The sequence below is a fragment of the Prunus avium genome, chromosome 7 (assembly GCF_965620075.1).
Source record: "Prunus avium chromosome 7, drPruAviu1.hap1.1, whole genome shotgun sequence".
Classification (NCBI taxonomy): domain Eukaryota; kingdom Viridiplantae; phylum Streptophyta; class Magnoliopsida; order Rosales; family Rosaceae; genus Prunus; species Prunus avium.
This window is the reverse complement of record NC_142290.1, coordinates 33,433,248-33,458,397: the sequence shown is the minus strand read 5'-3', so window position 1 is coordinate 33,458,397 and position 25,150 is coordinate 33,433,248. Positions and strand designations below refer to the sequence as shown.

The following is a 25,150-nucleotide window of genomic DNA, read 5'->3' as shown; positions in this document are numbered from 1 at the left end:
AAAAAACCAGTAACGCCGCCTGGCTCTACTATTTTAAAAAAAAAAATTAGAAAAAAAACGAGTATAGCCCAACGGCTATACTATTTACTAAAAAAAACAGAGTATCCCCACTTTGTGAAATAGTATAGCCGTTGGGCTATACTGTTTATAAAAAAAATTTAAAAAACTGAGTATAGCCTTATGGCAATATTATTTTTTAATATAAAAAAAGAGGACCCCCAGCCATTAGGCATCACGTGTCAACACATGTCTTTTTTTAAAAAAACAAATTAAGAACACGGAGTATAGCTGTGCGGCGGTATTTTTTATTTTTTTTTATAAAAGAAGACCCTTTATCTATTAAACGTCACGTGTCAAAAATAAGTATAGCCGTCCGGCCATACTATTTTTTAAATTAAAAAACCTTAATATTGCCGCACGGCTAGACCATTTAATAAAAAAAATTAATAATAAAAAAGGACCCTCCTAGTTGCATTAGTTCATCTTCTAATCTTACTTAAAAGAACAACTAAGGGTAAGTTTATGCATTTGGTTTTCGACATCTTCTAATCTTACTTTAAAAGAACATCTTCTAATCTTACTAACCATATGTATCATATAAAACAGTATTTAAATAAAGATAACTAAGCTCAAAAGTGTATACAAGCTAGTCTCTAGTGATATATGCTCAAAGAAGACACAATTCATCTTAAGTGTATACAAGCTAGTCTCTAGTGATAACTAAGCTCAAAAGTGTATACAAGCTTATGATGGAAGGAGACACAATTCATCCTTTACATCACTACTATCATGATCGTCACTCTGGTAATCAACCTTGTCATCACTGTAACTTTCAGAAACTGGACCAACACACAGCGGAAATTCCAACTTCTCATCTTCACCCTGCATCACATTGCCCTGCAGATGCCGGAAAGATGTATTCTGTTTCTTGAAGGAGCTTCTCTCCAAAGAGTTTGACGAAAAGCTATCGATTTTGTGCATTTCATCCACTATAGAATCTGAGGATGTTGAGGTTCTCAAGAGTGCAGCAGTACTAGATGAAGTGCTTTGTTTGGCCTTCACTCTCCTTTTCCATACAGATAGTGAGTTTCTCACATTTTCGGAAACTACAGATTTCTTGAACCTCGCTCCCATCTGCAGCCACAGAAAACAATTAGAGACAGAGAGGGATTAAAGAGAGATGAAAATTAAGAAGCCAGACCTGTGTGATGATGACATAGAGTGGGAATGTAATGAAGCTACACCAGAATTGGGTGACAACCCTGCAATGATTATAAAAAATATAAAAAAGTCATCAGAATTTATATGTTTGAACCGTATCCTTGAAGTGAATGTTAGATAGCCAATAGACCCGACAAACTTAAGTTGCTAGAGAATAAGCCAACAATGTACGGTAAATACCCAAATGTCAAGCGAATCACAAGGAAAGTATTGTTGTCCATGAAGCATGAAGGTTCCTTAATTTCCCACTGAAAACAAAAAAGTTGAAACAAGCATCATAACTAAAGTTGCCTATATACAAAATGAGGTAGCTATTCTTTTATGCAGGCATCGATTTCTTTCTGAACAAGTCATGAGGTCCATACCAGAGACCAGATAAAAGTTGCCATCTCAAGGGCATTCTGAAAAACAAATACCAGTAGAAGATAAGGACAGTTGAAAAACAGAATTTAAAGTACAAAATGGATTGTTAGTGTTAGTGTTAGTGATTCTCACCTGGAAGGATATTAGTTGTATTAAACGTAAAAGAAGCCAGGGCTTCTTAAACCAAAAGAGCTCATCTTTTAGCTTAAACTGTTGATTTTCCATATATGGACTTTCTTCCGTGATTTCAACAGCCAACTTTACCACCACTCGATGCAGTTTCGTCCCAATAAGCAGGATCAACTGATGTGCAATTCAAGAAATAATTTAATTATGTAGTGTGAGTGTGACTTCGAAAGATGATGAACTCGGAAAAGCTCAAGGAGATGGAGAACATGGATGGCTTACTATGGCTGGAAGGAAGGAAAGCCAAAAGTAAATGTGGCTTCCTGAATGGTAGAAACAACAATTGATGCTGTAAGATTAACTTTTCCAGGATTTTTCACTGCCTAAAATTAAAATTTTGGCACTAGCAGAAAATTACCATGAAAGTCTAGAATAGTGCAACATATGGTGTATATCCAGAGAGGTAAACTGCAAAAGCATCCCAAATAATATAACAATGTAAATAATGTAAAAGCAATCCAAAAGTTCACTAAAGCCTCTGTTGACAGGAATAAACCAGAAAGGTTCATCATAGAAATCAACTTTTTACACATAACGTAATACCTGATGCCTACAATATCTCGAAATTCTTCCTCCATGCTCCGAATCATATAATTGTGGAAATCATATGACAAAGGAAGTTGATGAGTCTACATTAAGGAGGGGAAACACAGCAGAGTCAGCAATGCAAAGCTAGCCCCATGATCTTTACTGCCACATTCTTTTGCACTGTGAATGACTAAATAAGATGGAAACAAATAAGAACCTAATATGACTTACTTTTTGCAAACATATCTAATCATACAAAACTTAGAATCCAGATGTCACAGTTAAGCCAACTTTTCTAATATAATCGGACTCCGGAAAGAAAAATAAATAGTAGATCTCAGATCTCCTTGAAAAGTTAAAACGTACAAAGAGAAAAAAAGAAGAGGTGCTAGAAGAAACATACAGTGATGAAGCCAAAACGCAAAGCCATGTAATCAGACCGGTTTATAGAGCTCCAGAACTGGCGGGTGAAACAAAGCTGCAAATAGGGGCGAGCAAAGTTGACGATAAATTAAACCATTACAGCAAATAAAGCAACTCTGAGAGATAAAAGTGCTAAGAAAGTGCAGCAAACATAGGGCCAGCAAATTTTGTAAGAAGCTGAACAGAATGACATCAATTGATTTGATTGTCATAAGTCTAAATGAAGGGCTGGTTAGTTTTCATTTCAGCAATATTGTAGCATAGATAGCATCCAATATGCAACCTCAGGCCCTCTTATCTTCCCTTTCTTTCAGTAACTTTAGTTCTCCTCATAAATCAATACAAAAAGGAGAAAATTTATTTTAGCAGGTAGAGTTAAGCAGAAGAAGTTCAAGTTCTACATTGGCTTATTGCTCTGAATCAGATGTGACTAAATCATGCTGGTATCTGTTTAAGAAATACTGGAAGTACATAATTTAGATTTCGAGCATACAATTATGGCCAAATAAAATAAATTTAGAAGGAAGTGAGAATACCAGCCAAACAAGAGCTCTGTGCTGGCTCCATGGATGGGATGCATGATGAAAAATGAAAGTAGACAATCTCCTTATTCTCTGAATACTTGGTTTAGCTAGTGGGGTATCTGGATACAGAAAATTTAAAAATGATAAGGCATGCATGACATCTACAATTTCTAAGGCATCTAAAGTCACTCATGAGTGACTCATCATACCAACAATTTTGCACCTTGTAAGGCGTGAATTGCCAAAGCTTTGGCTTCATTTTCCCATACTCTCCAGCTATAAATCTGCTTGAACTTAGAACAGGAACTTAGTTTTTTGTACATTGGACACCGCAGAGGATTAGAGAACTTCGATTGGTGACAAAATATATTTACCTTGATCATGGCCAGGACAATTGCAACAAAGCTGTAAGAAACATGTGTGACACCAAGCACAAACATCAAACGATGAAGCTGTTCGAGACTTTCCTTAGAAGCAAAGGATTCATGACCCTGATTAACATATAGTCTTTGTTAATCACACAGACTAACAAGTGATTGTTGTCACATGTGACAGAATCATACTTCTGTCATCAAAATTTCCGAAGGAATGGAAATTTGTATTAGACAATCAAGTTTTATTATTGGCTTATGCATCAATAACAGCTAACATCTGATCTCTAAACATGAGCAAGCAAACTTACCTCAGGACAATAGTCATGAGAACCAGCCTTCACCTGCATCTTCGAAACCGACTTATTCCAATAATTTGAACTTGAAACGAGTACATGTTCAACTGGATGTAAGTCACTCTCCAATGCGCATGGAAAGAATTTGCTGCTCAAGAGCGATGATTTAACGCAAATCTTGGCCACAATAAAAATCCAGTGACCCATCAACAATGACATAACCCCAAAAAGCATGAGCTCTGCTTGAAGAATATCAAAGACAAAAAAATGAAATCCTCTGAACATACTAACAAATGAAGCAAAAACATACATCTCCAGAAACCCAACCCTTAATTAATTACCTTCTTTGATCTTATCCAAAGCAGCAAATAGAGACTTCCTTTTAGTCTTATCCAACCACTACCAAAAGCAGATGCATAAGATAAGAGGAAAGTTAATAAACACCAAAACAATATCAAACAATGAAGATTTGAAGATCAAAGTGAAGAAACTGCTAATTGTAATGTGTACCTTTCCAAACCGTTCCAAAGATCCATTGAAAAAGAACCCAAAAACAACCATGAAAGTGATTACAGAAGCAACCGTCCATGTTGGGGTTTCAGCCAAGGATCTTCCTTCCCTCTCCTCCATTTCTCTGATACAAAAAACACAGAAGCCCAGGACAAGTTCTGCTTCTGATTTTCCTTTTGACTAGTGGTTACAATGGTTGATTCTAAGGTAGAGCTAGCTCAGTGTAGGCCATTAATGGCTCCAAGTAGGTGGTGGGTTGCTGGGTTTGTGGGGTTCTCTGTACCTAAAACTGAGACTGTACCATCAGAAAAATTTAAGAAACATGCATGGATGTCACAAAGTCACAGACCCCTTCAGCACGATGACCCTAAAATCGGTCCCACCAAACTGACATCTCAATTTGCATGTTTTGCAGTTGTCTTTTGACCAGCAGCATCTCTGGGAATTTGAACGTGTCTCTGTCTTTCATGCTGACCGTTTCGTATAGCACATTTATTTATATAAATAGATTAAGATGGCACATTTATTTATATAAATAGATTAAGATGTCACATTTATTTATATAAATAAAATAGATGTCACATTTATTTATATAAATAAAATAGATGTCACATTTATTTATATAAATAAAATAGATGTCACATTTATCTATATAAATAAAATAAATGAAGGAGACTTGTTATGACAAATGTGGGACAATAATTAGTTAACAACCATGGTGGTTGAGCAGTCTGCATATTGTTACGGAAGGCGATGTCATGGATCCTATAATTGAAGTCAAGGAGGCAGTGTAGGTTGGATAATCAATGAAACTATTAATTACCTGTTTAGCATTGCTTATTTGAGGTTATAAGTGATTTTTTGAAATTTTTTGAAGTTCAATTATTGTGATCGATGGAATTATGTGCGCGAAATGGATTTCAATTTTGATGCAAGAAGTGCTTTATAATCAGTTTTTACTAAATTAAAAAAATCTCAAAACTGCTTTGTATTTGTTTTCTGATGTGTATGGTAATGTTGGTTGAGTTTGAATTCATGCTGCATATAGCCTTTGTGCAATTTAATGTAAATATGGCTGATATTGTTGTACTGAGAGGTCTTTAGGACTGTTTTCTATTGATTCTGTTCGAAGTGCCTAAGTGGGTTGAGACTTGAGGTCTTTGTTTCATTTGAGTGACTGATCAAACTTTTGCAGCTAGCAGTGACTTGAAAAGAAAAAAAAGGCAAAGCTAAGTTTTAGTTTTTTGTTTTGAACAAGTGGTAAAGAGAGAGCTTGTGAGCGTTAGAGAACTATTGTTCCTAAATTTCTTCCAACATTTTAGCTCATGGTTACTTACTGAATATGCATTGTACTGATCCTGAGATTCAATTGTTGTGCTTCATATTATTGTTTCAATCAAATTGAAGCCGAATTTGGGGGGATATAAAATTACTTGATTGTGTACTTCTAGTTAATGTTGGATATGTCTCTGTCCCTACTTCTTTCTTAGTTTAATATTATAAATTTATTATGTGTAAATTTGATCTATCTTAGGTTGTGATTACAAGCATAAATATAGATGGTAATTTTTCCTAATTTAAAGGGTACTTGCTTGGTGTGTATGTGGAAACTTGTTTGTGCGTTTCTATTTAATGTTACATATGTTTTGCTTGTTGGTCATTCTATTGTTAAAACAAAAAAAGATGTTCATTCTAGAATTTTCAAAATGCAGTCACTGTTTTGGGAACTTTTATTGCTGGAATACATTTACTTGTCAAATTATGCTTCTTATTTGAATGCTTAGTTAGATATGACATTGTTGTGCCCTTTATTATTTATTCTTCCAAAAAAAAGAAAGGAAGATTGATTATTTTCTTGTATGCCAAAAGTTTCTAAATGGTCTGTTTTTTTACTAACTTTAATGATTCTTGCCAAAAGTGAAAACCTTTTATGATTATTCCCTAATGAAATAAATGTAGACTTTATTATAGTTTATGACAAGATTTCTTTTGACAATGTACTTTACACAATTTTTACTTTAATATTAATCATGTGATAGGGTCCGTTTCTTGAGCAATTCAAGATTGTGATTCTTAAAATTCCTGCATATTTCACGGTATAAAAATTTCCTCTTTAATTTTTATCAACAAAGCTGTATTCATAGTTCTACTAGCATACAATGAGGAATATCCTTTACACGGTACTGTTAAATACTGCGATAAACTAATGTTAGAATATATATATATATATATATATATATGTTTGTTAGTTCTATGTCCCTTAATTTTATTTTTTTTGTTGGTTTAAACCATTGATGAAGATGTTACTTTATAATTATACAACAGCATATTAGAACATAACCTTAAATGATGGGGAACCCATCTTGTGGGTTTATTCTTTTTTACTAGATAGGCCAATAATCACTTCTACAATCACTTCTCCATATAATTATTTTAAATGATTTTAAGTGATTTTATGGGCTTGTGCTTCTCCCCAAAATCACTTAAAATCACTAAAAGTGATTATATAGATAAGCACGTGGGAGATGCTTCTCCCCAGAAGTGATTTTGGCCTATCTAGAAACACTTCCAAACGAGCCTTAAACCTCGTTTGCAATAAGGGTAATATTTAAGTAATCATAACAATTACATAATTCCCCTTCTTATCATAAATTCATCTTAGACGTTCCATCAAGGTACATAATTTGATTTCTAATCAAAGTATATACTATTATATACATAGAACATCTTCTTCCGCTCCCTTTGACCTTGTGCACTCTGATATTTGGGGTAAAGCTCCAATTTCCTCCATGGGAGGTGCTTTATTTTTGGTGAAAACCAAGGTATCCCCCGCGCGATTGCGGGGACTAACCCTCGAGGTACTGTCGGGCGCAAAGCGGGGACCTCTACATCTGGACATATTTATTACGTTCTCGTTGAGATTTTCTTAACTATAGAAGAGAAGATATTGCTATGTAACAAATTAGAGCTCATCTTCTGCCTTCTTTCGTTGGTCAACTTCTTGAATTTTTTTGCCAGCATCTTCTGGCTTAGTAACAGGAAAATGATGCTCTACCCAAGCAAGATAGCCTCCTCCCATGTTGTTCACATGCTTGAAACCCTGTCATTTCATTTACAAGCTTCTAAAAATTTGAGGAAAAGGAAAGAACATAAATGACCATAGCAAAATATTTATAGGCTGTTTTGAATTTTGATTGCTTTCTTCAACATGGCATGAAAAAGTGCAAGAACTTGTGAATTTGGGTGAAATACCAAGTGTACTTACAGCAGTCAGAAGATCAGCAGTTGCAGAAAGAGATCTGACCCCACTTTGACAACCCTGTAAATATATAATCTCACAGTCAGACACCAGAAGAAATTGATGTAGTTTGCTCCAAAAGCTACTAGCTTACCACAACAAGAAGGTCCTCTTTGTTGCAAGCAGATGAAACCTCCTGCAAAAATTGGGGATTTTTTACCCTCCCTGAAGGCCAAAACCACATGAAATTTCATCAATTTCAAAGTAAACACAGAAATTGAAACTAAGTAAAAAAAAAAAGAAGCTAATCTACTAATTGAAGTTACAGCCACCTTCAGGTGTATTGAAGAGGTAAGGAATGTTTAAAATCTTCTCTGCATCCACATGCCCTTTCTTGTACTCCTCCACCGTCCTATCACAAACAACATTAACTCAACTAATATTCCTTTTAATGAAAAAGAAACCCAATTGGAAGTTTGAAACAACTCTCAGTCTCTCATAAAGTTCATTAATTTCAGGAAAAAAAAAGTATTTTTTCTTTTTTTTTTTGGGAAAAGAGAGCCCTTTACCTGACATCCATATAACCATAGCCAGACTTGAGCAGATCCTTGGCAGCTTGAACATCAATGGTGACGACCTCTGATCCCGAGCTACAAAATAACAGGGGAAACAGAGCAACAAACCCACAAGACAACCCAAACCAAGAAAAACCCATATCAGAATATGCAAAAAGGAACACTCCAAGAAAGTAATTTGCTGAAAATTTAGACTGAAAAAAGTCACCTGTCAACAGAACCCATGAAGAAAAGTTGGTGGTATATATAGAGCAGCTTGGTTTCTAAGAGCTGGTAGCTGTTTGCGTGGAAAACTAGCTGAAGGAGGATAGAAAACGTGGGCTGAGGATTGATACTGTTGGTGTAGCTGTTTGTGTCGACTGGTTTAGCGGTTCATTTTCTGTGGGGAAGAGTGTCTTATATATGTGGAGCTAAAGCTACGTACGGTTCCAGTCATCCGGGGCCACATTACGTCGTGCCACCTAACCTAAGGGTGAGAACCCAACTTTGATGTGAAGGAAAACAAAATCGAATACTTTTTTAGCATCCATTTATTCGTAGATTGTGTTGTGTGTGGTGGCAATTTTGTATCTCAGTTATATCATGGAATTTTTTATCTGCTGTTTTAGTTAGAGACTTGTGAAGATTTATTCTCATTCCAATTTTGCAATTTGGTTATATACAGATATGAAGTGACATTATTAGGAACCTAATGAAATTTTACACAATTCGCATGATCTTGATGTGGTTGATGAAGAAAGCTTTGGAGCGAATCAAGTAGGGAACACACTCATTTGAACGAGGACAATGCTATGAAATTAGTGATGCTAGATATTATATAGCTAGAGCAATGTGGATGGATTCATGATCATTAGTCTTAGAATTTATTTAGTCTAGAATATTTTAATTTAATATGTATTATTTAAGACTTGAAGATCAATTGAGCTTAACAATTATATATGTATGGTATTAAAATGTAGATTTTAAAATTAGTATGTTTAGTATAATTTCAATAATTTTTATCAATCGTATAAAAAAAATAATGTTTATCAATACTTTAATTCAACAAAAATGAAAAAAAAAAATTCAAGAATTCAACCAAACAACTTTTCAAATTTTAAAGATTAAAAACAATTTTCAAGTTGTATACCAAACAAATTTTTAAATCTTAAAAAATGGATTTGAGAACTCCTTGTTTTTTTTAGAATAATCAAAGTTTTTGAGTTCCTTATTTGGATAGGATACCAAACACCCCCTTAATCGCTTAAAGTTTTTGAGTTCCTTTATTTTAAATCTTAACAAGTTAATTATTGGAGGTTTGCTATTTATGTGACAATTAATTTTGTTTTGATTTCCGGAATGTTGGGATTCTTAAGGTTAATTTTCTTTGTTTTCATAAAAAAAAAGGTGGGGTTTTGTTGTCGAAAGGGAGGGAGATTCGGATTTGGAATTCAAATTTGAGATCTCCTCTAATATTGGAAAAATAAATATTACTAGGTGAAAAGCTAGTTAGTCTTAAAGAAAATAGTTTAGCTTCACTAAAAGATTTTAGTTAACCTTTGTAGTTAATTTGTATGCCTATAATTTAAACAAAACATAAAAATTTCTAGAGTATTTTATATGAAACGAAATAAAACTGCATAAATTTTAAATAATTTGTTATACATAGTTATGTCTAACATATTTACAGCCAACGGAGTCTAATTCAAGTTAGAATCCGCACGATATCATAGTTGTGCATGTGTAAAAAAATCCCGCTATGGTGTAATTCAGTCTATCACTTGTACGTTAGAAAAATATCTAACATATTTATATGGTTCTTCCAACGAACATGCCGGAGAATCAGAATATTGTATTTTCACTTGATTTGCGTCACTTTAACAATGGATTTGGCTCTTTTGGAAGCAACAACAAAATCCACTAACGCATCCCTTGATAGGGCAAATTGCTCATGAGCGTTTATTTTAAGCGATGTCGAAATTATTGTTGTAACCAAACTGTTGGACCACATGCTTGTATTGAATCGAAGCCGACTAACATACTAGATACATTTAGACCTAAAATATACAACAGTGCAAATCCTAGTGTGCAAACCATTCAAGAGCAGAGCTGTTAGCAATGGGTTCCCTTGCTGCTTTGGCAGTGGCTGGGGCAAAACTACACTCGAGCTTCAGACAATATACAGGGGCACAAAACTTTGTCCCCTTTGGCTTAGCTTGTAGATCACATCAAGGATTTTGCACAGGAGAGAGCACTGATGACCTTTACATTCGAGTTGCATCGGACAAGTTTTCACTGAAATTTTGAACAGCAAACTTTATTGATATGTTCATAAAAGTGCAGACAAATATCATCTAGACGTCTCTTCAATCCACGCAATGAAACACATTCAGGTGGAGTTCATATAGACATCCATAATAAACGGGAGGGAACCCTGAAAAGGATAAAACAAGGTTGAATGTAACAATGCTGTTAAAGACAGAACAACCTTGGGGAGGATTCAGACTAGCAAGTATTTGAAAATCCAAAGAATTTCTTTCACTTTTATACTTTAAAATGATATAGATTTGTAAAATGATTTCACTTTTGAGGGAAAACTACATTCAAAATACAAGACAATTAATTTCCATACCTTGACAAGTCATATTTTCCATTCACTAACTGTACAACCAGGTCCTCCTTTTGATCTGCAAGAAGAAAATAACCAAACTTCAGTATAATAAACCACATCAGGTATTGGCCATTAAAAACCATATAGGTTAATAACTTATCCTCAACCCCATAGACCAGGATGTCTTTCCTCACCAAAGAAAATTACTACTAAATTGGCCAAATATCAAACTAAGGACTGCAATTTCAATAATAATAGTGACTCCACAGCCTGAACTATTCAAGAAACTAAAGAAGATTCAGCCATCAAACACTAAGTGAGGATGGACCAAATTCTCTTACCTCGGGATTCACAATTTTGGTTCTCATATCATGCTTGCACACTGGGCAGAATGTCCCCCATTTTGTCAGCCATGAATCCACGCAGCTTGAATGAAATTCTGCAAGTAGCTCTCAGGTTTATTAACAGAAATATACAAATTTCGATTGAGAAGGTGAGGAAGTAAATGCTAACTACGTTCCACCTTTTGAGTACGGTCAAAGTCAATTACCTACTATGATGATAGGCATGTCCCTAACCCTATAACCAACATTAGAATTTGACAACATTTGAACAATCAAACCATTAAGATAATACTTCTAGTTATCTGTACTTTTAATTGGACATGGGGAGAAATAGAATAGCTGCTTCTTTGAGTTCTTTCTTCTTAGATTGGACGCAACGCAATAATATTTGCCACAAGAATTACAGTTGCACATGTCCACAATGTGCAAGAGCATATTATAATACCTCAAGTTCTTCTACAATGTGATTTATGAACAGGTGGAAGTCTTCTGAGATATCATGACACATCAAGGTAAGCTGTTATCTTATGGGACTTTCCTAATATGCAGATGCAAACATACACTACACTGTCAACAGCTTTGCGGCTTGATGTGACTGATACTAAAACTATGATGAAAATTCCAGGGATATCAACATGAACATCTCAAACCTTACCATGTTGGCAGGGAAGAACTTTAAGAATTTCCTCATCTTTGTAATTCTCAAGGCAGATGGCACAAGATTCTTCACTGTGGCATTCACCCAAACCAGTGGAACTGAATGTGAAGCAAGGTAGAGCTTCCACAATCTTGGTATCCACACTTTTAGGAAGCTGGTTTCTTCCTCGAGAATAGAGCCAGTGTCTCGGAGCAAAGATGGCTATTATAAGGATACCCAATATGACAAGAAATGAGATAAAAGATATAGCTAGAACCGTCCAAGCTGTTTCATTTTGAAATGGGAAGATGCAGCATTCCCCTTCTTCCCCTAGAGCATGCTCCTTTAACAGTTCACCAGATGCTTTCGAAACAAATACAGCTTGAATTGTAACATTCACACTCTCTATCATCACTGCAAATAGAGGACAGCAATCATTATAAATTTATAACAGTTAAACATTTATCCACATTTCATAGAAGGCAAAGGGTAACATGTATGAAACAATATACGGATTCCAATACAATCTTTAAATATATATGAACAACCCAATAAATGTGAAAACACATGAAAAAAATTTGAAGGGACAGAGCGACTCACTGTAGATCAATTTGCCTTTATCTCTATCGTCATAAACAATAGCACCATGAAATCCAGCATTTTGAGCATTTTGGACTTTATCCTTGAAAGCACATTCACCTCTAACTATCAGAGCAAACCTTGTTTTATCAGTTTCATTTGGTCGAAGTCCATTGCGTAGAGATGAGCAGGCGTCCAAAGGGTCTGATATAAGCAAAGCTCCACATATACCAGAGCTATTGACACCAATAGCTATTAAACGAAAAATCAAGAGCAAAAATAGAAAGAAAAAAAAAAGAATAATGTGTTCAGATCTCAATGCTTAGCAAAAGTAATTAATAAAACAACCGAAAAATTAGAAATTTGTATTATAAAATCTAAAGCTGACTTCAACCCAAGAAATAAAAAAATGAAAATCAGATTACTTTTTCTACATTTTCTCAGCAAGCAAATGGCAAAAGATGGAAAGTTACTAAATTTGGCGGGAAGGTCCGAGAACGCCCAGGCAAATGGTTTGAGAACGACAATAGCTGAGGTTAGTTGGAGAAGGTGAGCAAAAACAAGCAAACATAATCCCAGAAAAGCTTGCCTCATCTTTCTCTTTCACAGCTCTAATTACCTAAAACACAAAATCACAAAAACAAAAAAACAAGTTTATTGGGTTTAGACGCTTGAATTTCTGTGAAATTTAACAAATCAACGATCAACAATTCGAATAAACCGAAAATTTGAAAGCAGAAAATAAACATACCGATACAGTGAGGTTTTAAGAAAACTGAGACTGAAAACCCCACGCAATTGAGAAATTGCAGTGTCAACTTCTCGACAGCATTTCACTATTTTTTACTTGTATTTTTTATTATTCTGTATTGTTGAGCCAGACGGTGCCGTTTCGGCTAACCTAAATAAAGCGCGGTCTTTTTATCAGTAACCATTGGGCTAGCCGTCAAAGTTAAAAAAGCTTCGTTTTTTAAACTCTCAGATTGATTTCAGTTGAAGTCCCTGAGAAAAGCTTGAGCCTGCGAGTTTCATGGAAGAAGAAGCTTCGAACGCAGCGTTGCCAGGCGGCTTCCTCGATTTTCTGAAAGCGAATGGTTTAGACCCTTCCATTTATGCCGAGAGTCATTCGACCCCTCGTTACATAAGGTGCTCTCTCTGAATTTATACTTATTTTTCTGTTTTTGATTGTGCTTTTGTTATTGAAGAGTTCGATTTTGATGGGTTTTTTTCCTTTGGATTTTTGTTGCTCTGTTTTTGGTGTAACCGAAAGGCTAAAGCCTGGTTGCGAAGCTCAAATTGAAGAAATTGAAGGTGAAATCAAGTGCAAGCTTGAAAAAGTGGATTGGCTGCCTGGCTTTTGTGCTCTTCCTCCCGACGTTCAAATCGCTAACTCAAATGCATACAGAGAAGGGAAGGTGAGCGAAAAGATCAAGCCATTGCTTTCTTTAATTTTTAAGCAAGAAATCCCAAATTCTAATTGCAATGTCTTACTTTTGCGTTTGTTTTTATGTTTTAGATGTATGGAATCGATGCGGCGTCTGGAGCTGCTGTTTCAGCATTGAATATCTCAGCTGGAGATCATGTTCTTGATCTTTGTGCTGCTCCTGGTAAGTTAGTTTCTGGTTTCTGTTGCAATGAGTAAACTTTAATGTGTATAAGTGTGTAAGTGTATCAGATTTTTTGCACCAGTTTAGCAATATATGTTGCGTAATGAGGAAAGGCGACTAATTTTTGTGCTGTTATGCTTAACTAATTATGCTCTTAAATTTTAAAACATGAACTATAGGAGTGGCTGCAAAATTGCAAAAACACTTAATTTTAGAAATTTAAACTTGAAAGGTTTAGAATTTATAAAATAGCCAGAAAAAAGAAGATGTAATTCACAGCATTCGTGTGAGAGTTTATGTGATTCAGTTACACTGATGATTTTTGTTTCTGAAGAATTGCTCATTTTTATCGTGTATAATTTATATCCAGGTGCTAAGCTTTGTCTGATATTGGACATTCTTGGTGATTCTGGTTCTGTAACTGGTGTTGATGTTTCAAGCCATCGTTTAGCGGCTTGTAGGACAATGTTGCAGAAATATGCATTGGGCAATCACTGCCGACTATTTGTTGCTGATGGGACAACCTTTTCCCTCGTGCCCATGAGAATTCATTCCGATCCAAAATCATGTAACTGATCTGAATCCACATATACCAGAAGCTTCATATGTGATACTGTGAAATCCTTCAGAGTGCAGTTTGCAAGCATATGCTATTTTTAATATGTTATCATTCTATCTAGAATTACGCAGGTGAATATGCTTTGGAAGAAAATGTGACATTCAAGGAGTGGACATCTCGGAGACCATGGAAAGAAAGGAAAAAAGCAGCTAGGGTAAGAAAAAGTGGCGCTGTGCATTCAGGAAATCAACTTCCAGAGCTCATTTATTATGGTCGCCACTCTGGTGTGGTTGGACTGAATAAAAGTGAATTGTACCAAACATTTCGTGACAGTGAGCTTTTGAGCTGTGGCTATGACAAGGTGAAACTGGATTTTGATTCTTTGTTTTAACCTGCGTTTTCACATCTCCTTCACCTTTTTCTATTTCCCTACTTTTTTGACAAGTAATAACACCTTTTTAGTATCAGTTATGTTACCTTTTGTAGTTTAACATCTTTTCTAGGTTGGTTGGATTCTTCTAAGCTGGCTATCTTATTTCAGGTCCTAGTGGATGCAGAATGCACTCATGATGGATCAATTAAACATGTCCAAAAGTTTGAACATTGGGGATGGGAAACTCTTCAACGACGTGTATTGGATGCAGAGAGAAGTGATAGCCTCACTGTGCTTCAGGTATCTGATTTAATTTCGCTTAAATGTATTTGTCAACTATGCTACTTTGTTTATGTCGAAGTTCCAATTGATGGAGGAAACAACAATTGCATATCCATCCAATGGAGTTTCTTACATTTTCTCATAAGATTGTGCAAGACTAAATAATTCAGTTTACATCCTATATAACAAGTTAGAAGCTAAAGCTAATACTCTTAGTAAGAGTACTGAAGAAGGTAGAAGTTTGAAAGTTTTACATCCCATAGAATCCTAATCTACTAATGTAATTTTTCTCATATGCATTTCGTGGCAGAATTCTTGCTTTCTTATTCATGTCCCGTTTGATTGGCGTGCGTGCTTAGTAAAGTGATGATAATATGTGTCTTTTGCTTGCAGTTAAAGCTCCTAACCAATGGTTTTAGATTGCTAAAAGCTGGGGGACTTCTTGTTTATAGCACTTGCAGGTGCTTTTCGTTGGCTGTTCCTTGAACTTTTGGTAACTTACACATAAGGTATCTGCCTATATCGCTAATTTTTCTTTTCCTATTGATTAGCTTGACAGTTGCTCAGAATGAAGACGTCGTAAAGCAGTTTCTTGAGGAAAATCCGTTTGCTGGTAAAGTCTTTTGTGCTTTGTGATATTATCAGTGATGGTTTCAAGTATTTTACAGCCTGCAACTTATGTTAGTGTAGTTACGAACTTACGAGCTATATACAATGACTTCTCATTTTACCTGTTGACTGATTGAAGCCTTCATGTTCCGCAGAGTTGCAGGCGATAGATGGTGCTGAAAATTGGCCAAGCAAGAACGGACAACTACCAAATACCCTGCGCTTTGATCCCTTGACTTCAAAAACTAGTGGACTTTTTGTTGCAAAGTTCTCAAAATTGGCCATTTAATCTGGTTTTAGATGTTCAAGAGCCCGAGTAATAGTCCATGTCAATGTCAAGTGGCATGGGGGGGTTAGACATCTTTGATGGCACTTCGGGCGTTATCTTTGTGATGGAATATATTTGTACCTCATCGACTCTTTTTATATTCTTTTAACGATACAACCAATAGTTTAAACAGTAATCCAATTTATTTGAGGGAATTCGAACTTGGATTCGAGACAGCGGATTTATTGCCCTACCAAACTAGTCTAACTTAAGTCTGCTACATGAAAACTAAAATGAATTGGAAATTCAATTTGAGATGCCAATATACGTGACCACGTTTAAGGGATTCCAAAATATCCATCTTTAGACTGTTGGTTTGCGCAAAACTAAATCGGATTCTTGTTCAAATAATTTTCTAACCTAGAAATTGGATTTTATTTCCCAATCATCGCACGTGTTTGTGAAGCCTGAATCCTGAAATGCATGTCGCCTGAAATCAGTACAGATTCAGTGACGACATTAACAACCATTTCAATTATTAGCAAACCTCCAAACTTTAAACAGTCACCACTGACATCTCTTGATTAAATTGTCTGTCTTAAACGCCTACTAGACGAATTTTCAACTACTCCTCAGAATTTTAATTTATTTCATTAGACACCAGGCAGGCACACACAGGCCATGATCGACGCCTGGAGGAAGCAACAAGATGAATAGCGAACAAGAAATCTCAACTCCTCTTAGTAACAACTAACTTTACAACTCCACCTTTAATTTTTCCTTTTTCGCTTCCATTTATCTATCTCCTAACTAATTTTCCCTCCATTTTTCTAACTACCAACTGCTTCACAGTTCACAGCAACAAGACCGATGGCTCCGCTTCACGACCGCCGCGGGAGGAGTTTTCCGGCGACGAAAACTCTCCGATCGAGCAAGTCGCCCTCACGGTTCCGGTCACCGACGATCCCTCTCTCCCGACCGTCACTTTCCGGACTTGGACGCTTGGAGCCCTCGCGTGCGTTCTGCTTTCCTTCCTCAACCAGTTCTTCTGGTACCGCCGGGAGCCTCTCTCCCTCACCTCGATCTCGGCTCAGATCGCGGTGGTCCCGCTCGGCCACCTCATGGCATCGCTGATTACGAAACGTGTTTTCTTCAAGGGGCAAAAATGGGAATTCACGCTCAATCCGGGCCCCTTCAATGTCAAGGAGCACGTGCTCATCACCATCTTCGCCAACTCCGGGGCCGGCAACGTCTACGCCATTCATATAGTGAGCACTATAAAGCTTTTTTACAAGAAGAACCTGTCGTTTTTTGTTGCGCTGCTTGTCGTTTTGACTACCCAGGTGCTCGGGTTCGGCTGGGCCGGGTTGTTCCGCCGTTACTTGGTGGAACCCGCCGCTATGTGGTGGCCTCAAAACCTCGTTCAGGTTTCACTATTCAGGTGACGTCCTTTCTTTTCTTCCTTTTGCCACGTGTTGTTCTGTTAGTGGACATTTAGTTATCGTTCTGTTCACGTTCGTTGACTATTCAAGCAGGTGCTCCCTATACTATCTGTGGGCCTAGCCATGGGTCTAAGCCTGGGTCCGGGCCAGAGAATTATAGAAGCCTTGTGCATAGGATCCGTTTTGAGCCCATTAAATTACCTGTCAAAATAAATAATATATACTTTTTGTAATTTATAAGTAGGGAGAATCTATCTCTATACATTTGGAAGTAAAAATACTACTAAATCAGTCATAACAAAGCCTAGATATATTAATGAGTTCATCCGATCATCACTGTATCATTATATGATGTGACATATATTTACAGTCCTTATAAATAAATAAATAAGTTCTCAAATATTATGACCAAACAAAATACTTTATGTCATTTGTCAATTGGGGTCTAAAAACTTAGGATAAGAATTGGTGACTCTAATATTAGTTGGTTAAAAAATCTGGGCTCCCAAGCACTACTCAATTAAGTTTTTCTACTGGTCTTGCTTGCTGCAGTGTTTTTTGTAGAGTAATGTTGTCACTGATACAAATATTAACTATGAACAAGAATGTTGGGGAAAGTAACGACTGTTTCATCTAAACTGTGTGCATGTTATGTATTTGTGAGTGGACAGGGCACTGCATGAGAAAGAGGAGAGGCCAAAGGGTGGGCTAACAAGGAACCAGTTCTTCCTCATTGCTTTCACTTGCAGCTTTGCTTACTATGTCCTTCCAGGCTACCTCTTCCCAATGTTGACTTCCCTTTCCTGGATTTGCTGGATATTCCCTACTTCCATCCTTGCTCATCAGCTAGGTTCAGGGCTGCATGGTCTCGGCATTGGCGCAATCGGGCTTGATTGGTCCAGTATATCCTCTTATCTTGGGAGCCCACTCGCCAGTCCATGGTTTGCTACGGCCAACATTGCTGCTGGTTTTTTCCTCGTGTTGTATGTCATAACTCCTCTGGCTTATTGGCTCAATTTATATAATGCCAAAACTTTTCCCATATTCTCGGATGGTCTGTTCACATCTACTGGCCAGAGCTACAACATATCAGCTATAATAGACCCCAACTTCCGCCTTGACATTGATGCATATGAGCGAGAGGGCCCTCTCCATATCAGCACCTTCTTTGCTATATATTACGGTGTCAATTTTGCCTGCCTTACTGCCACTATTGTTCATGTTCTCCTTTTCAATGGGAGGTAAGCCGCACTCTCCAGGTTGAACTGTTGCCTTAAACATTATAATGCTGTCTTTTCAATTTTGTCCAATGGACATCACTTGCATATATATATATATATATATATATATATATATATATATATATTGCTTTAAATATAGTGTAAGGTGAACTAGCTTATATATTGCTCTACATTTTGTTGTCGGGCCTTAATTTTTGAACATTGCAGAGACATCTGGCAGCTAAGCACGTCTGCCTTCCGCGAGAAGAAGATGGATGTGCACACGAAGCTCATGAGAAAATATAAGCAAGTTCCTGGATGGTGGTTCATGTGCATCCTGGTGGCTAACATAGTAGCGACCATATTTACATGCCATTATTACAACGATCAACTTCAATTGAAATGGTGGGGGGTCTTGCTTGCTTGTGGTCTAGCCTTGTTTTTCACTCTTCCTATTGGAGTCATTACTGCCACAACAAATCAGGTAGAGTATCACGCTCTTTCTCATATTCTGCATTTTTGCGTTCACCTGGGATGTTCTTTACCTTTCTATCTACTCACCATCAGCAAATGTAGCTGAACATGGAATCTCATATTCAGCCTGTGGTTAAATTTATGAAGCTGACATGCTTTGGCCCCTATGGGGATTCCCTGGAGCCTATTTCCATAGGCATGAATAGGGTTCAAATTCCAACCGTGTCCCTTAAAAGTTTACCATGTTCTGTTTAATTCTGGTACCCCATGCTTCTACCTAGTTTTGCATTGTTATTGCTCATGAACAATCTTTTCATTGGTGAACAGAAACCAGCGTTGAATGTGATCACAGAGTACATTATCGGGTATCTGTATCCAGGATATCCAGTTGCTAACGTATGCTTTAAAGTTTATGGATACATAAGCATGAAGCAGGGGATCGCTTTTCTGGAAGACTTCAAGCTTGGACACTACATGAAGATTCCTCCAAGAGCAATGTTCATGGCACAGGTTAGCTAGCTTCCCATGTCTTCCTCTTATCAAACACTTTAAGACCTAAAAAATGAACTTTGTGAAGTTTCATCAAGTTTCTGGTCCATGGATGGATTGATGGATGAAACATGGTCCCGTAATAATTCAGGAACAATTTGTTTTCAGGTAGTTGGTACTATTATAGCAGCATTCGTCCATTTAGGAACTGCATGGTGGCTTATGAACACAATCCCAGACATATGCGACAGGGCGTTACTACCAGCAGACAGTCCATGGACTTGCCCTGGTGATCATGTCTTCTATGATGCTTCTGTTATTTGGGGTCTTGTTGGGCCTCGAAGAATCTTCGGGGATCTTGGCTATTATTCTGCCATGAACTGGTTTTTCTTAGGTGGGGCTATAGCTCCTGTCCTAGTTTGGCTTGCACACAAGGCCTTCCCAAGAAAACCTTGGATTAAACTTATCACCATGCCTGTGCTCTTAGGAGCAACAGTCAACATGCCTCCAGCTACTGCTGTCAATTTCACCAGCTGGGTTCTCATTGGATTCGCCTCAGGCTTTATCGCTTACAGGTATTATCGTGGCTTGTGGAGCCGCCACAACTATGTTCTATCCGGAGCTCTAGATGCTGGATTAGCTTTCATGGCGGTAATTTTGTACTTGTGTCTGGGGAAGGAACATGTTAGCTTGACGTGGTGGGGAAGTAGCCCAGATGGTTGTCCCTTGGCTTCTTCCTCAACAGCATGAGGGGTAGTGGAACTTAAAACCTGCCCAATACTAGGAGAAAACTTGTGTGTTCAGCTGTTTGATTTGAATGTATTGATATGTATAATTCTTCGCTTAGGATAGAATTGTAAATAATTTCATTGGAAATTTCTTATTGATCATTAATATTAAATATCAATTCATTTGATTTTGATATTATACAATCTAGTCAAAATCAAATGCATGGATTGGAAATTCAATTTGAGATGCCAATATACGTGACCACGTTCTAAGGATTCCAAAATATCCATCTCTAGACTGTTGGTTTGTGCAAAACTGAATCGGATTCTTGTTTAAATAATTTTCTAACCTTGAAATTGGATTTTATTTCCCAATCCTCGCACGTGTGTTTGTGAAGCCTGAATCTGAAATGTATGTCCCCTGAAATCAGTGCAGATTCAGTGACGACCATAACAACCATTTGAATTATTAGCAAGCCTCCAAGCTTCAACAGTCACCACCACTGACATGACCTCTCTTGATTAAATTGTCTTACTTAAACAAACACTAGACTAATTTTCAACTACTGCTCATAATTTTAATTTAATTTAATTAATTAGACACCAGGCAGGCACACACAGGCCATGATCGACGCCTGGTGAAAGCAACAAGATGACTAACGAACACCAAATCTCAGCTCCTCTTAGTAACAACTAACTTTACATTTTTCTTTTTCGCTTCCATTTATCTATCTCCGAACTAATTTTCCCTCCATTTTTCTAACTACCAACTGCTTTACAGTTCACAGCAACAAGACCGATGGCTCCGCTTCACGACCGCCGCCACGGGAGGAGTTTTTCGGCGACGAAAACTCTCCGATCGAGCAAGTCGCCCTCACGGTTCCGGTCACCGACGATCCCTCTCTCCCGACCGTCACTTTCCGGACTTGGACGCTCGGAGCCCTCTCGTGCGTTCTACTCTCCTTCCTCAACCAGTTCTTCTGGTACCGCCGGGAGCCTCTCTCCATCACCTCGATCTCGGTTCAGATCGCGGTGGTCCCGCTCGGCCACCTCATGGCCTCGCTGATTACGAAACGCCTTTTCTTCGAGGGGCAGAAATGGGAATTCACGCTCAACCCGGGCCCGTTCAATGTCAAGGAGCACGTGCTCATCACCATCTTCGCCAACTCCGGGGCTGGCAACGTCTATGCCATTCATTTGGTGAGCGCTATTAAGATCTTTTACAAGAAGAACCTGTCGTTTTTTGTTGCGCTGCTTGTCGTTTTGACTTCCCAGGTGCTCGGGTTCGGCTGGGCCGGGTTGTTCCGCCGGTACTTGGTGGAGCCCGCCGCTATGTGGTGGCCTCAAAACCTCGTTCAGGTTTCACTCTTCAGGTGACGTCATTATTTCTTCTTGTTTTTGGTTGCCACGTGTTGTTCTGTTAGTGGTCATTTAGTTAACTTATCGGTCTCTGCACGTTCGTTGACTTCTCAATGGTCGAAATTAAAGTCCCTATACTATCTGTGGGCCTAGGCATGGGTCTAGGCCTGAGAATTATAGAAACCTTGTGCGTAGGATCCGTATAGCCCATTAAAATTACCTGTACTGTATACGTTTTGTTATTTATAACGGGGAAAATCGAACTTAGGATATCGAACAGTTGTAAATAAAATGCTATCAGATTAGTGCTCATATTCATCCGATTATTACTGTATTATTATATGATGTGACATATAATGACAGTCCTTATAAATAAATAAGTTCCTAAGTAGGCTCAAATACGAACAAATGAAATACTTTGTCACTTGCCAATTGGGGTCGAAAAATTCTGGACTCCTACTACAGCTCGGTTAAGTTTTCTACTGGTTTTCCTTGCGGCAGTGGTTTTTCTAGAGCAATGCTATCACTGATACAAATATTTTGAACAAAAATGTTCTGGAAAGTCACGAATGTTTCATCTAAACTGCGCATGTTATGTATTTGTGAGTGGACAGGGCACTGCACGAGAAAGAGGAGAGGCCAAAGGGTGGGCTAACAAGGAATCAGTTCTTCCTCATTGCCTTCACTTGCAGCTTTGCTTACTATGTCCTTCCAGGCTACCTCTTCCCAATGTTGACTTCCCTTTCCTGGATTTGCTGGATATTCCCTACTTCCATCCTTGCTCATCAGCTAGGTTCAGGGCTGCATGGTCTTGGCATTGGCGCAGTTGGGCTTGATTGGTCCAGCATATCCTCTTATCTTGGGAGCCCGCTCGCCAGTCCATGGTTTGCTACGGCCAACGTTGCTGCTGGTGTTTTCCTCGTGTTGTATGTCATAGCTCCTCTGGCTTATTGGCTCAATTTATATAATGCCAAAAATTTTCCCATATTCTCGGATGGTCTGTTCACATCTACTGGCCAGAGCTACAACATATCAGCTATAATAGACCCTAACTTCCGCCTTGACATTGATGCATATGAGCGAGAGGGCCCTCTCCATATCAGCACCTTTTTTGCTATCATTTATGGTGTCAATTTTGCCTGCCTTACTGCCACTGTTGTTCATGTTCTCCTTTTCAATGGGAGGTAAGCCGCACTCTCCAGGTTGAACTGTTGCCTGAAACATTATAATGTTGTCTTTTCAGTTTTGTTCAATGGACATCACTTGGTTGCACTTTTAATGGTTTAATGGCTTACTATATTGCTTTAAATAGTGTAAGGTGAACTAGCTTATATATTGCTCTATATTTTGTTATCGGGCCTTAATTTTTCAAGCTTGCAGAGACATCTGGCAGCTAAGCACATCTGCCTTCCGCAAGAAGAAGATGGATGTGCACACAAAGCTCATGAGAAAATATAAGCAAGTTCCTGGATGGTGGTTCATGTGCATCCTGGTGGCTAACATAGTGGCGACCATATTTACATGCCATTATTACAACGATCAACTCCAATTGAAATGGTGGGGTGTCTTTATTGCTTGTGGTTTAGCCTTGTTTTTCACTCTTCCTATTGGAGTCATTACTGCCACAACGAATCAGGTAGAGTATAACGCTCTTACTCATATTCTGCATTTTTGTGTTCACCTGGGATGTTCTTTACCTTTCAATCCACTCACCATCAGCAAATGTAGTGAAAATGGAATCTCATATTCAGCCTGTGGTTAAATTTATGAAGCTAATAAATATGCTTTGGCCCCTATGGGGATTCCCTGGAGCCTATTTCCACAGGCCTGAATAGGGTTCAAATTCCAACTGTGTGACTGTGTCCCTTAAAAGTTTAACATGTTCTGTTTAATTCTGGTACCCCATGCTTCTACCAAGTTTTGCATTGTTACTGCTCATGAACAATCTTTACATTGGTGAACAGAAACCAGCGTTGAATGTGATCACTGAGTACATTATCGGGTACCTGTATCCAGGATATCCAGTTGCTAACATATGCTTTAAAGTTTATGGATACATAAGCATGAAGCAGGGGATCGCTTTTCTGGAAGACTTCAAGCTTGGACACTACATGAAGATTCCTCCAAGAGCAATGTTCATGGCACAGGTTAGCTTCCCATGTCTTCCTCTTATCAAACACTTTAAGACCAAAAAATGAACTTTGTGAAGTTTCATCAAGTTTCTGGTCCATGGATTGATGGATGAAACATAGTCCCGTAATAATTCAGCAACAATTTGTTTTCAGGTAGTTGGTACTATTATAGCAGCATTCGTCCATTTAGGAACTGCATGGTGGCTTATGAACACAATCCCAGACATATGCGACAGGGCGTTACTACCAGCAGACAGTCCATGGACTTGCCCTGGTGATCATGTCTTCTATGATGCTTCTGTTATTTGGGGTCTTGTTGGGCCTCGAAGAATCTTTGGGGATCTTGGCCATTATTCTGCCATCAACTGGTTTTTCTTAGCTGGGGCTATAGCTCCTGTCCTAGTTTGGCTTGCACACAAGGCCTTCCCAAGAAAACCTTGGATTAAACTTATCACCATGCCTGTGCTCTTAGGAGCAACAGTTGACATGCCTCCAGCTACTGCTGTCAACTACACCAGCTGGGTTCTCATTGGATTCGCCTCGGGCTTTATCGCCTACAGGTATTATCGTGGCTTGTGGAGCCGCCACAACTATGTTCTATCCGGAGCTCTAGATGCTGGATTAGCTTTCATGGCGGTAATTTTGTACTTGTGTCTGGGGATGGAACATGTTAGCTTTAAGTGGTGGGGAAGTAGCCCAGATGGTTGTCCCTTGGCTTCTTCCTCAACAGCATGAGGGGTGGTGGTTAAAACCTGCCCAATACTAGGAGAAAATTTGTGTGTTCAGCTGTTTGATTTGAATGTATTGATATGTATATTCTTCGCTTAGGATATAATAGTAATTAATTTATAGAATAACTTCATTGGAGATTTCTTATTGATCATTAATATTAAATATCAATTCATTTGATTTTAATATTGTACAATCTAGCTCATGTTGTTTTTTAATTTTCTGTCATTTGGGGTACATGCCAAATTCGAAAACAGGCTCTCTGATCCGGGGGGTTCCCCAAGTTTAGGCAATGGTTTTGTTGAGTGTTTTTGCTTTTAGTTCTCATCTGCTCCTATGGATTTTGACATCTTTTTTTTTTTTTGTCTTCTCTTCTTGAAAACCAGGGTAGCCTCATCCACTTGATGAATATATTAAACAGCAATGTCTTAGAAGTTATAATATTTTTCATTATTCTGTTTAATCATCATTAACCCGTCACCGAATTGTAAACC

The 25,150-nt window shown here is 37.8% G+C and overlaps 6 protein-coding genes across 9 annotated transcripts; 3 read left to right on the top strand and 3 right to left on the bottom strand.

Moving 5' to 3' along the window:
* Positions 1–575: 575 nt before the first annotated feature.
* Positions 576–4,845, bottom strand: LOC110758820 (MLO-like protein 4). The gene is made up of 15 exons (XM_021960748.2): positions 4,423–4,845; positions 4,254–4,311; positions 3,928–4,151; positions 3,620–3,736; positions 3,469–3,529; positions 3,258–3,364; positions 2,702–2,776; positions 2,314–2,399; positions 2,129–2,178; positions 1,993–2,033; positions 1,717–1,887; positions 1,587–1,622; positions 1,402–1,469; positions 1,202–1,262; positions 576–1,134 (listed from the first exon to the last, which is right to left on the bottom strand). Exons 1-15 carry the CDS (start codon positions 4,540–4,542, stop codon positions 745–747), a joined length of 1,665 nt encoding a protein of 554 aa, XP_021816440.1. The 5' UTR covers positions 4,543–4,845; the 3' UTR covers positions 576–744.
* A 2,166-nt stretch (positions 4,846–7,011) lies between these two features.
* On the bottom strand, positions 7,012–8,619 carry STR18 (sulfurtransferase 18). Of its 2 annotated transcripts, XM_088244172.1 has the most exons (6): positions 8,444–8,619; positions 8,230–8,310; positions 7,993–8,072; positions 7,815–7,885; positions 7,688–7,741; positions 7,012–7,522 (listed from the first exon to the last, which is right to left on the bottom strand). In XM_088244172.1, exons 1-6 carry the CDS (start codon positions 8,458–8,460, stop codon positions 7,385–7,387), a joined length of 441 nt encoding a protein of 146 aa, XP_088100298.1. In that variant the 5' UTR covers positions 8,461–8,619; the 3' UTR covers positions 7,012–7,384. The 2 variants fall into 2 exon arrangements, with proteins under 2 accessions (XP_088100298.1, XP_088100297.1); XM_088244171.1 differs by lacking the exon at positions 8,444–8,619 and having other exon boundaries at positions 8,230–8,437.
* A 1,516-nt stretch (positions 8,620–10,135) lies between these two features.
* On the bottom strand, positions 10,136–13,282 carry RMR1 (receptor homology region transmembrane domain ring H2 motif protein 1). Of its 3 annotated transcripts, none has more exons than XM_021959478.2 (7): positions 13,137–13,282; positions 12,811–13,004; positions 12,407–12,637; positions 11,825–12,220; positions 11,167–11,264; positions 10,847–10,901; positions 10,136–10,648 (listed from the first exon to the last, which is right to left on the bottom strand). In XM_021959478.2, the coding sequence occupies exons 2-6, from the start codon at positions 12,977–12,979 to the stop codon at positions 10,872–10,874; spliced, it is 924 nt and encodes a 307-aa protein (XP_021815170.1). In that variant the 5' UTR covers positions 12,980–13,004; positions 13,137–13,282; the 3' UTR covers positions 10,136–10,648; positions 10,847–10,871. The 3 variants fall into 3 exon arrangements, with proteins under 3 accessions (XP_021815170.1, XP_021815178.1, XP_021815187.1); XM_021959486.2 differs by having other exon boundaries at positions 10,136–10,509; XM_021959495.2 differs by having other exon boundaries at positions 12,859–13,004; positions 13,137–13,279.
* Positions 13,283–13,319: 37 nt separating this feature from the next.
* LOC110757753 (S-adenosyl-L-methionine-dependent methyltransferases superfamily protein) lies at positions 13,320–16,319 on the top strand. The gene is made up of 9 exons (XM_021959467.2): positions 13,320–13,531; positions 13,656–13,800; positions 13,902–13,992; positions 14,363–14,560; positions 14,683–14,912; positions 15,093–15,224; positions 15,600–15,667; positions 15,758–15,819; positions 15,971–16,319. Exons 1-9 carry the CDS (start codon positions 13,416–13,418, stop codon positions 16,102–16,104), a joined length of 1,176 nt encoding a protein of 391 aa, XP_021815159.2. The 5' UTR covers positions 13,320–13,415; the 3' UTR covers positions 16,105–16,319.
* A 154-nt stretch (positions 16,320–16,473) lies between these two features.
* On the top strand, positions 16,474–20,632 carry LOC110757745 (oligopeptide transporter 7-like). Its single transcript, XM_021959456.2, has 6 exons — positions 16,474–16,826; positions 16,936–17,524; positions 18,197–18,766; positions 18,974–19,229; positions 19,547–19,729; positions 19,877–20,632. The coding sequence occupies exons 1-6, from the start codon at positions 16,793–16,795 to the stop codon at positions 20,456–20,458; spliced, it is 2,214 nt and encodes a 737-aa protein (XP_021815148.1). The 5' UTR covers positions 16,474–16,792; the 3' UTR covers positions 20,459–20,632.
* Positions 20,633–20,886: 254 nt separating this feature from the next.
* LOC110757738 (oligopeptide transporter 7-like) lies at positions 20,887–24,842 on the top strand. The gene is made up of 6 exons (XM_088244166.1): positions 20,887–21,122; positions 21,218–21,809; positions 22,410–22,979; positions 23,176–23,431; positions 23,760–23,942; positions 24,081–24,842. Exons 1-6 carry the CDS (start codon positions 21,089–21,091, stop codon positions 24,660–24,662), a joined length of 2,217 nt encoding a protein of 738 aa, XP_088100292.1. The 5' UTR covers positions 20,887–21,088; the 3' UTR covers positions 24,663–24,842.
* Positions 24,843–25,150: the final 308 nt, after the last annotated feature.

Excerpts from the sequence above, each read along its gene's own strand:
- LOC110758820 (XM_021960748.2), bottom strand. The coding sequence starts at position 4,542 with ATGGAGGAGAGGGAAGGAAGATCCTTGGCTGAAACCCCAACATGGACG. Across the intron at positions 2,777-3,257 it reads ACAGAGCTCTTGTTTGGCTG|CTTTGTTTCACCCGCCAGTT; the intron begins GTATTCTCACTT and ends CCCTATTTGCAG. Across the intron at positions 1,135-1,201 it reads TCTATGTCATCATCACACAG|ATGGGAGCGAGGTTCAAGAA; the intron begins GTCTGGCTTCTT and ends CTGTGGCTGCAG.
- STR18 (XM_088244171.1), bottom strand. The coding sequence starts at position 8,375 with ATGGGTTTTTCTTGGTTTGGGTTGTCTTGTGGGTTTGTTGCTCTGTTT. Across the intron at positions 7,886-7,992 it reads CCTCTTCAATACACCTGAAG|GGAGGGTAAAAAATCCCCAA; the intron begins GTGGCTGTAACT and ends TTTGGCCTTCAG. Across the intron at positions 7,742-7,814 it reads AAGAGGACCTTCTTGTTGTG|GGTTGTCAAAGTGGGGTCAG; the intron begins GTAAGCTAGTAG and ends ATATATTTACAG.
- RMR1 (XM_021959478.2), bottom strand. The coding sequence starts at position 12,979 with ATGAGGCAAGCTTTTCTGGGATTATGTTTGCTTGTTTTTGCTCACCTT. Across the intron at positions 12,638-12,810 it reads GCTGAGAAAATGTAGAAAAA|CTATTGGTGTCAATAGCTCT; the intron begins GTAATCTGATTT and ends TTCGTTTAATAG. Across the intron at positions 12,221-12,406 it reads TAAAGGCAAATTGATCTACA|TGATGATAGAGAGTGTGAAT; the intron begins GTGAGTCGCTCT and ends CTCTATTTGCAG.
- LOC110757753 (XM_021959467.2), top strand. The coding sequence starts at position 13,416 with ATGGAAGAAGAAGCTTCGAACGCAGCGTTGCCAGGCGGCTTCCTCGAT. Across the intron at positions 14,913-15,092 it reads TGAGCTGTGGCTATGACAAG|GTCCTAGTGGATGCAGAATG; the intron begins GTGAAACTGGAT and ends ATCTTATTTCAG. Across the intron at positions 15,820-15,970 it reads TGAGGAAAATCCGTTTGCTG|AGTTGCAGGCGATAGATGGT; the intron begins GTAAAGTCTTTT and ends CATGTTCCGCAG.
- LOC110757745 (XM_021959456.2), top strand. The coding sequence starts at position 16,793 with ATGAATAGCGAACAAGAAATCTCAACTCCTCTTA. Across the intron at positions 16,827-16,935 it reads AGAAATCTCAACTCCTCTTA|TTCACAGCAACAAGACCGAT; the intron begins GTAACAACTAAC and ends ACTGCTTCACAG. Across the intron at positions 19,230-19,546 it reads TTACTGCCACAACAAATCAG|AAACCAGCGTTGAATGTGAT; the intron begins GTAGAGTATCAC and ends ATTGGTGAACAG.
- LOC110757738 (XM_088244166.1), top strand. The coding sequence starts at position 21,089 with ATGACTAACGAACACCAAATCTCAGCTCCTCTTA. Across the intron at positions 21,123-21,217 it reads CCAAATCTCAGCTCCTCTTA|TTCACAGCAACAAGACCGAT; the intron begins GTAACAACTAAC and ends ACTGCTTTACAG. Across the intron at positions 23,943-24,080 it reads GAGCAATGTTCATGGCACAG|GTAGTTGGTACTATTATAGC; the intron begins GTTAGCTTCCCA and ends ATTTGTTTTCAG.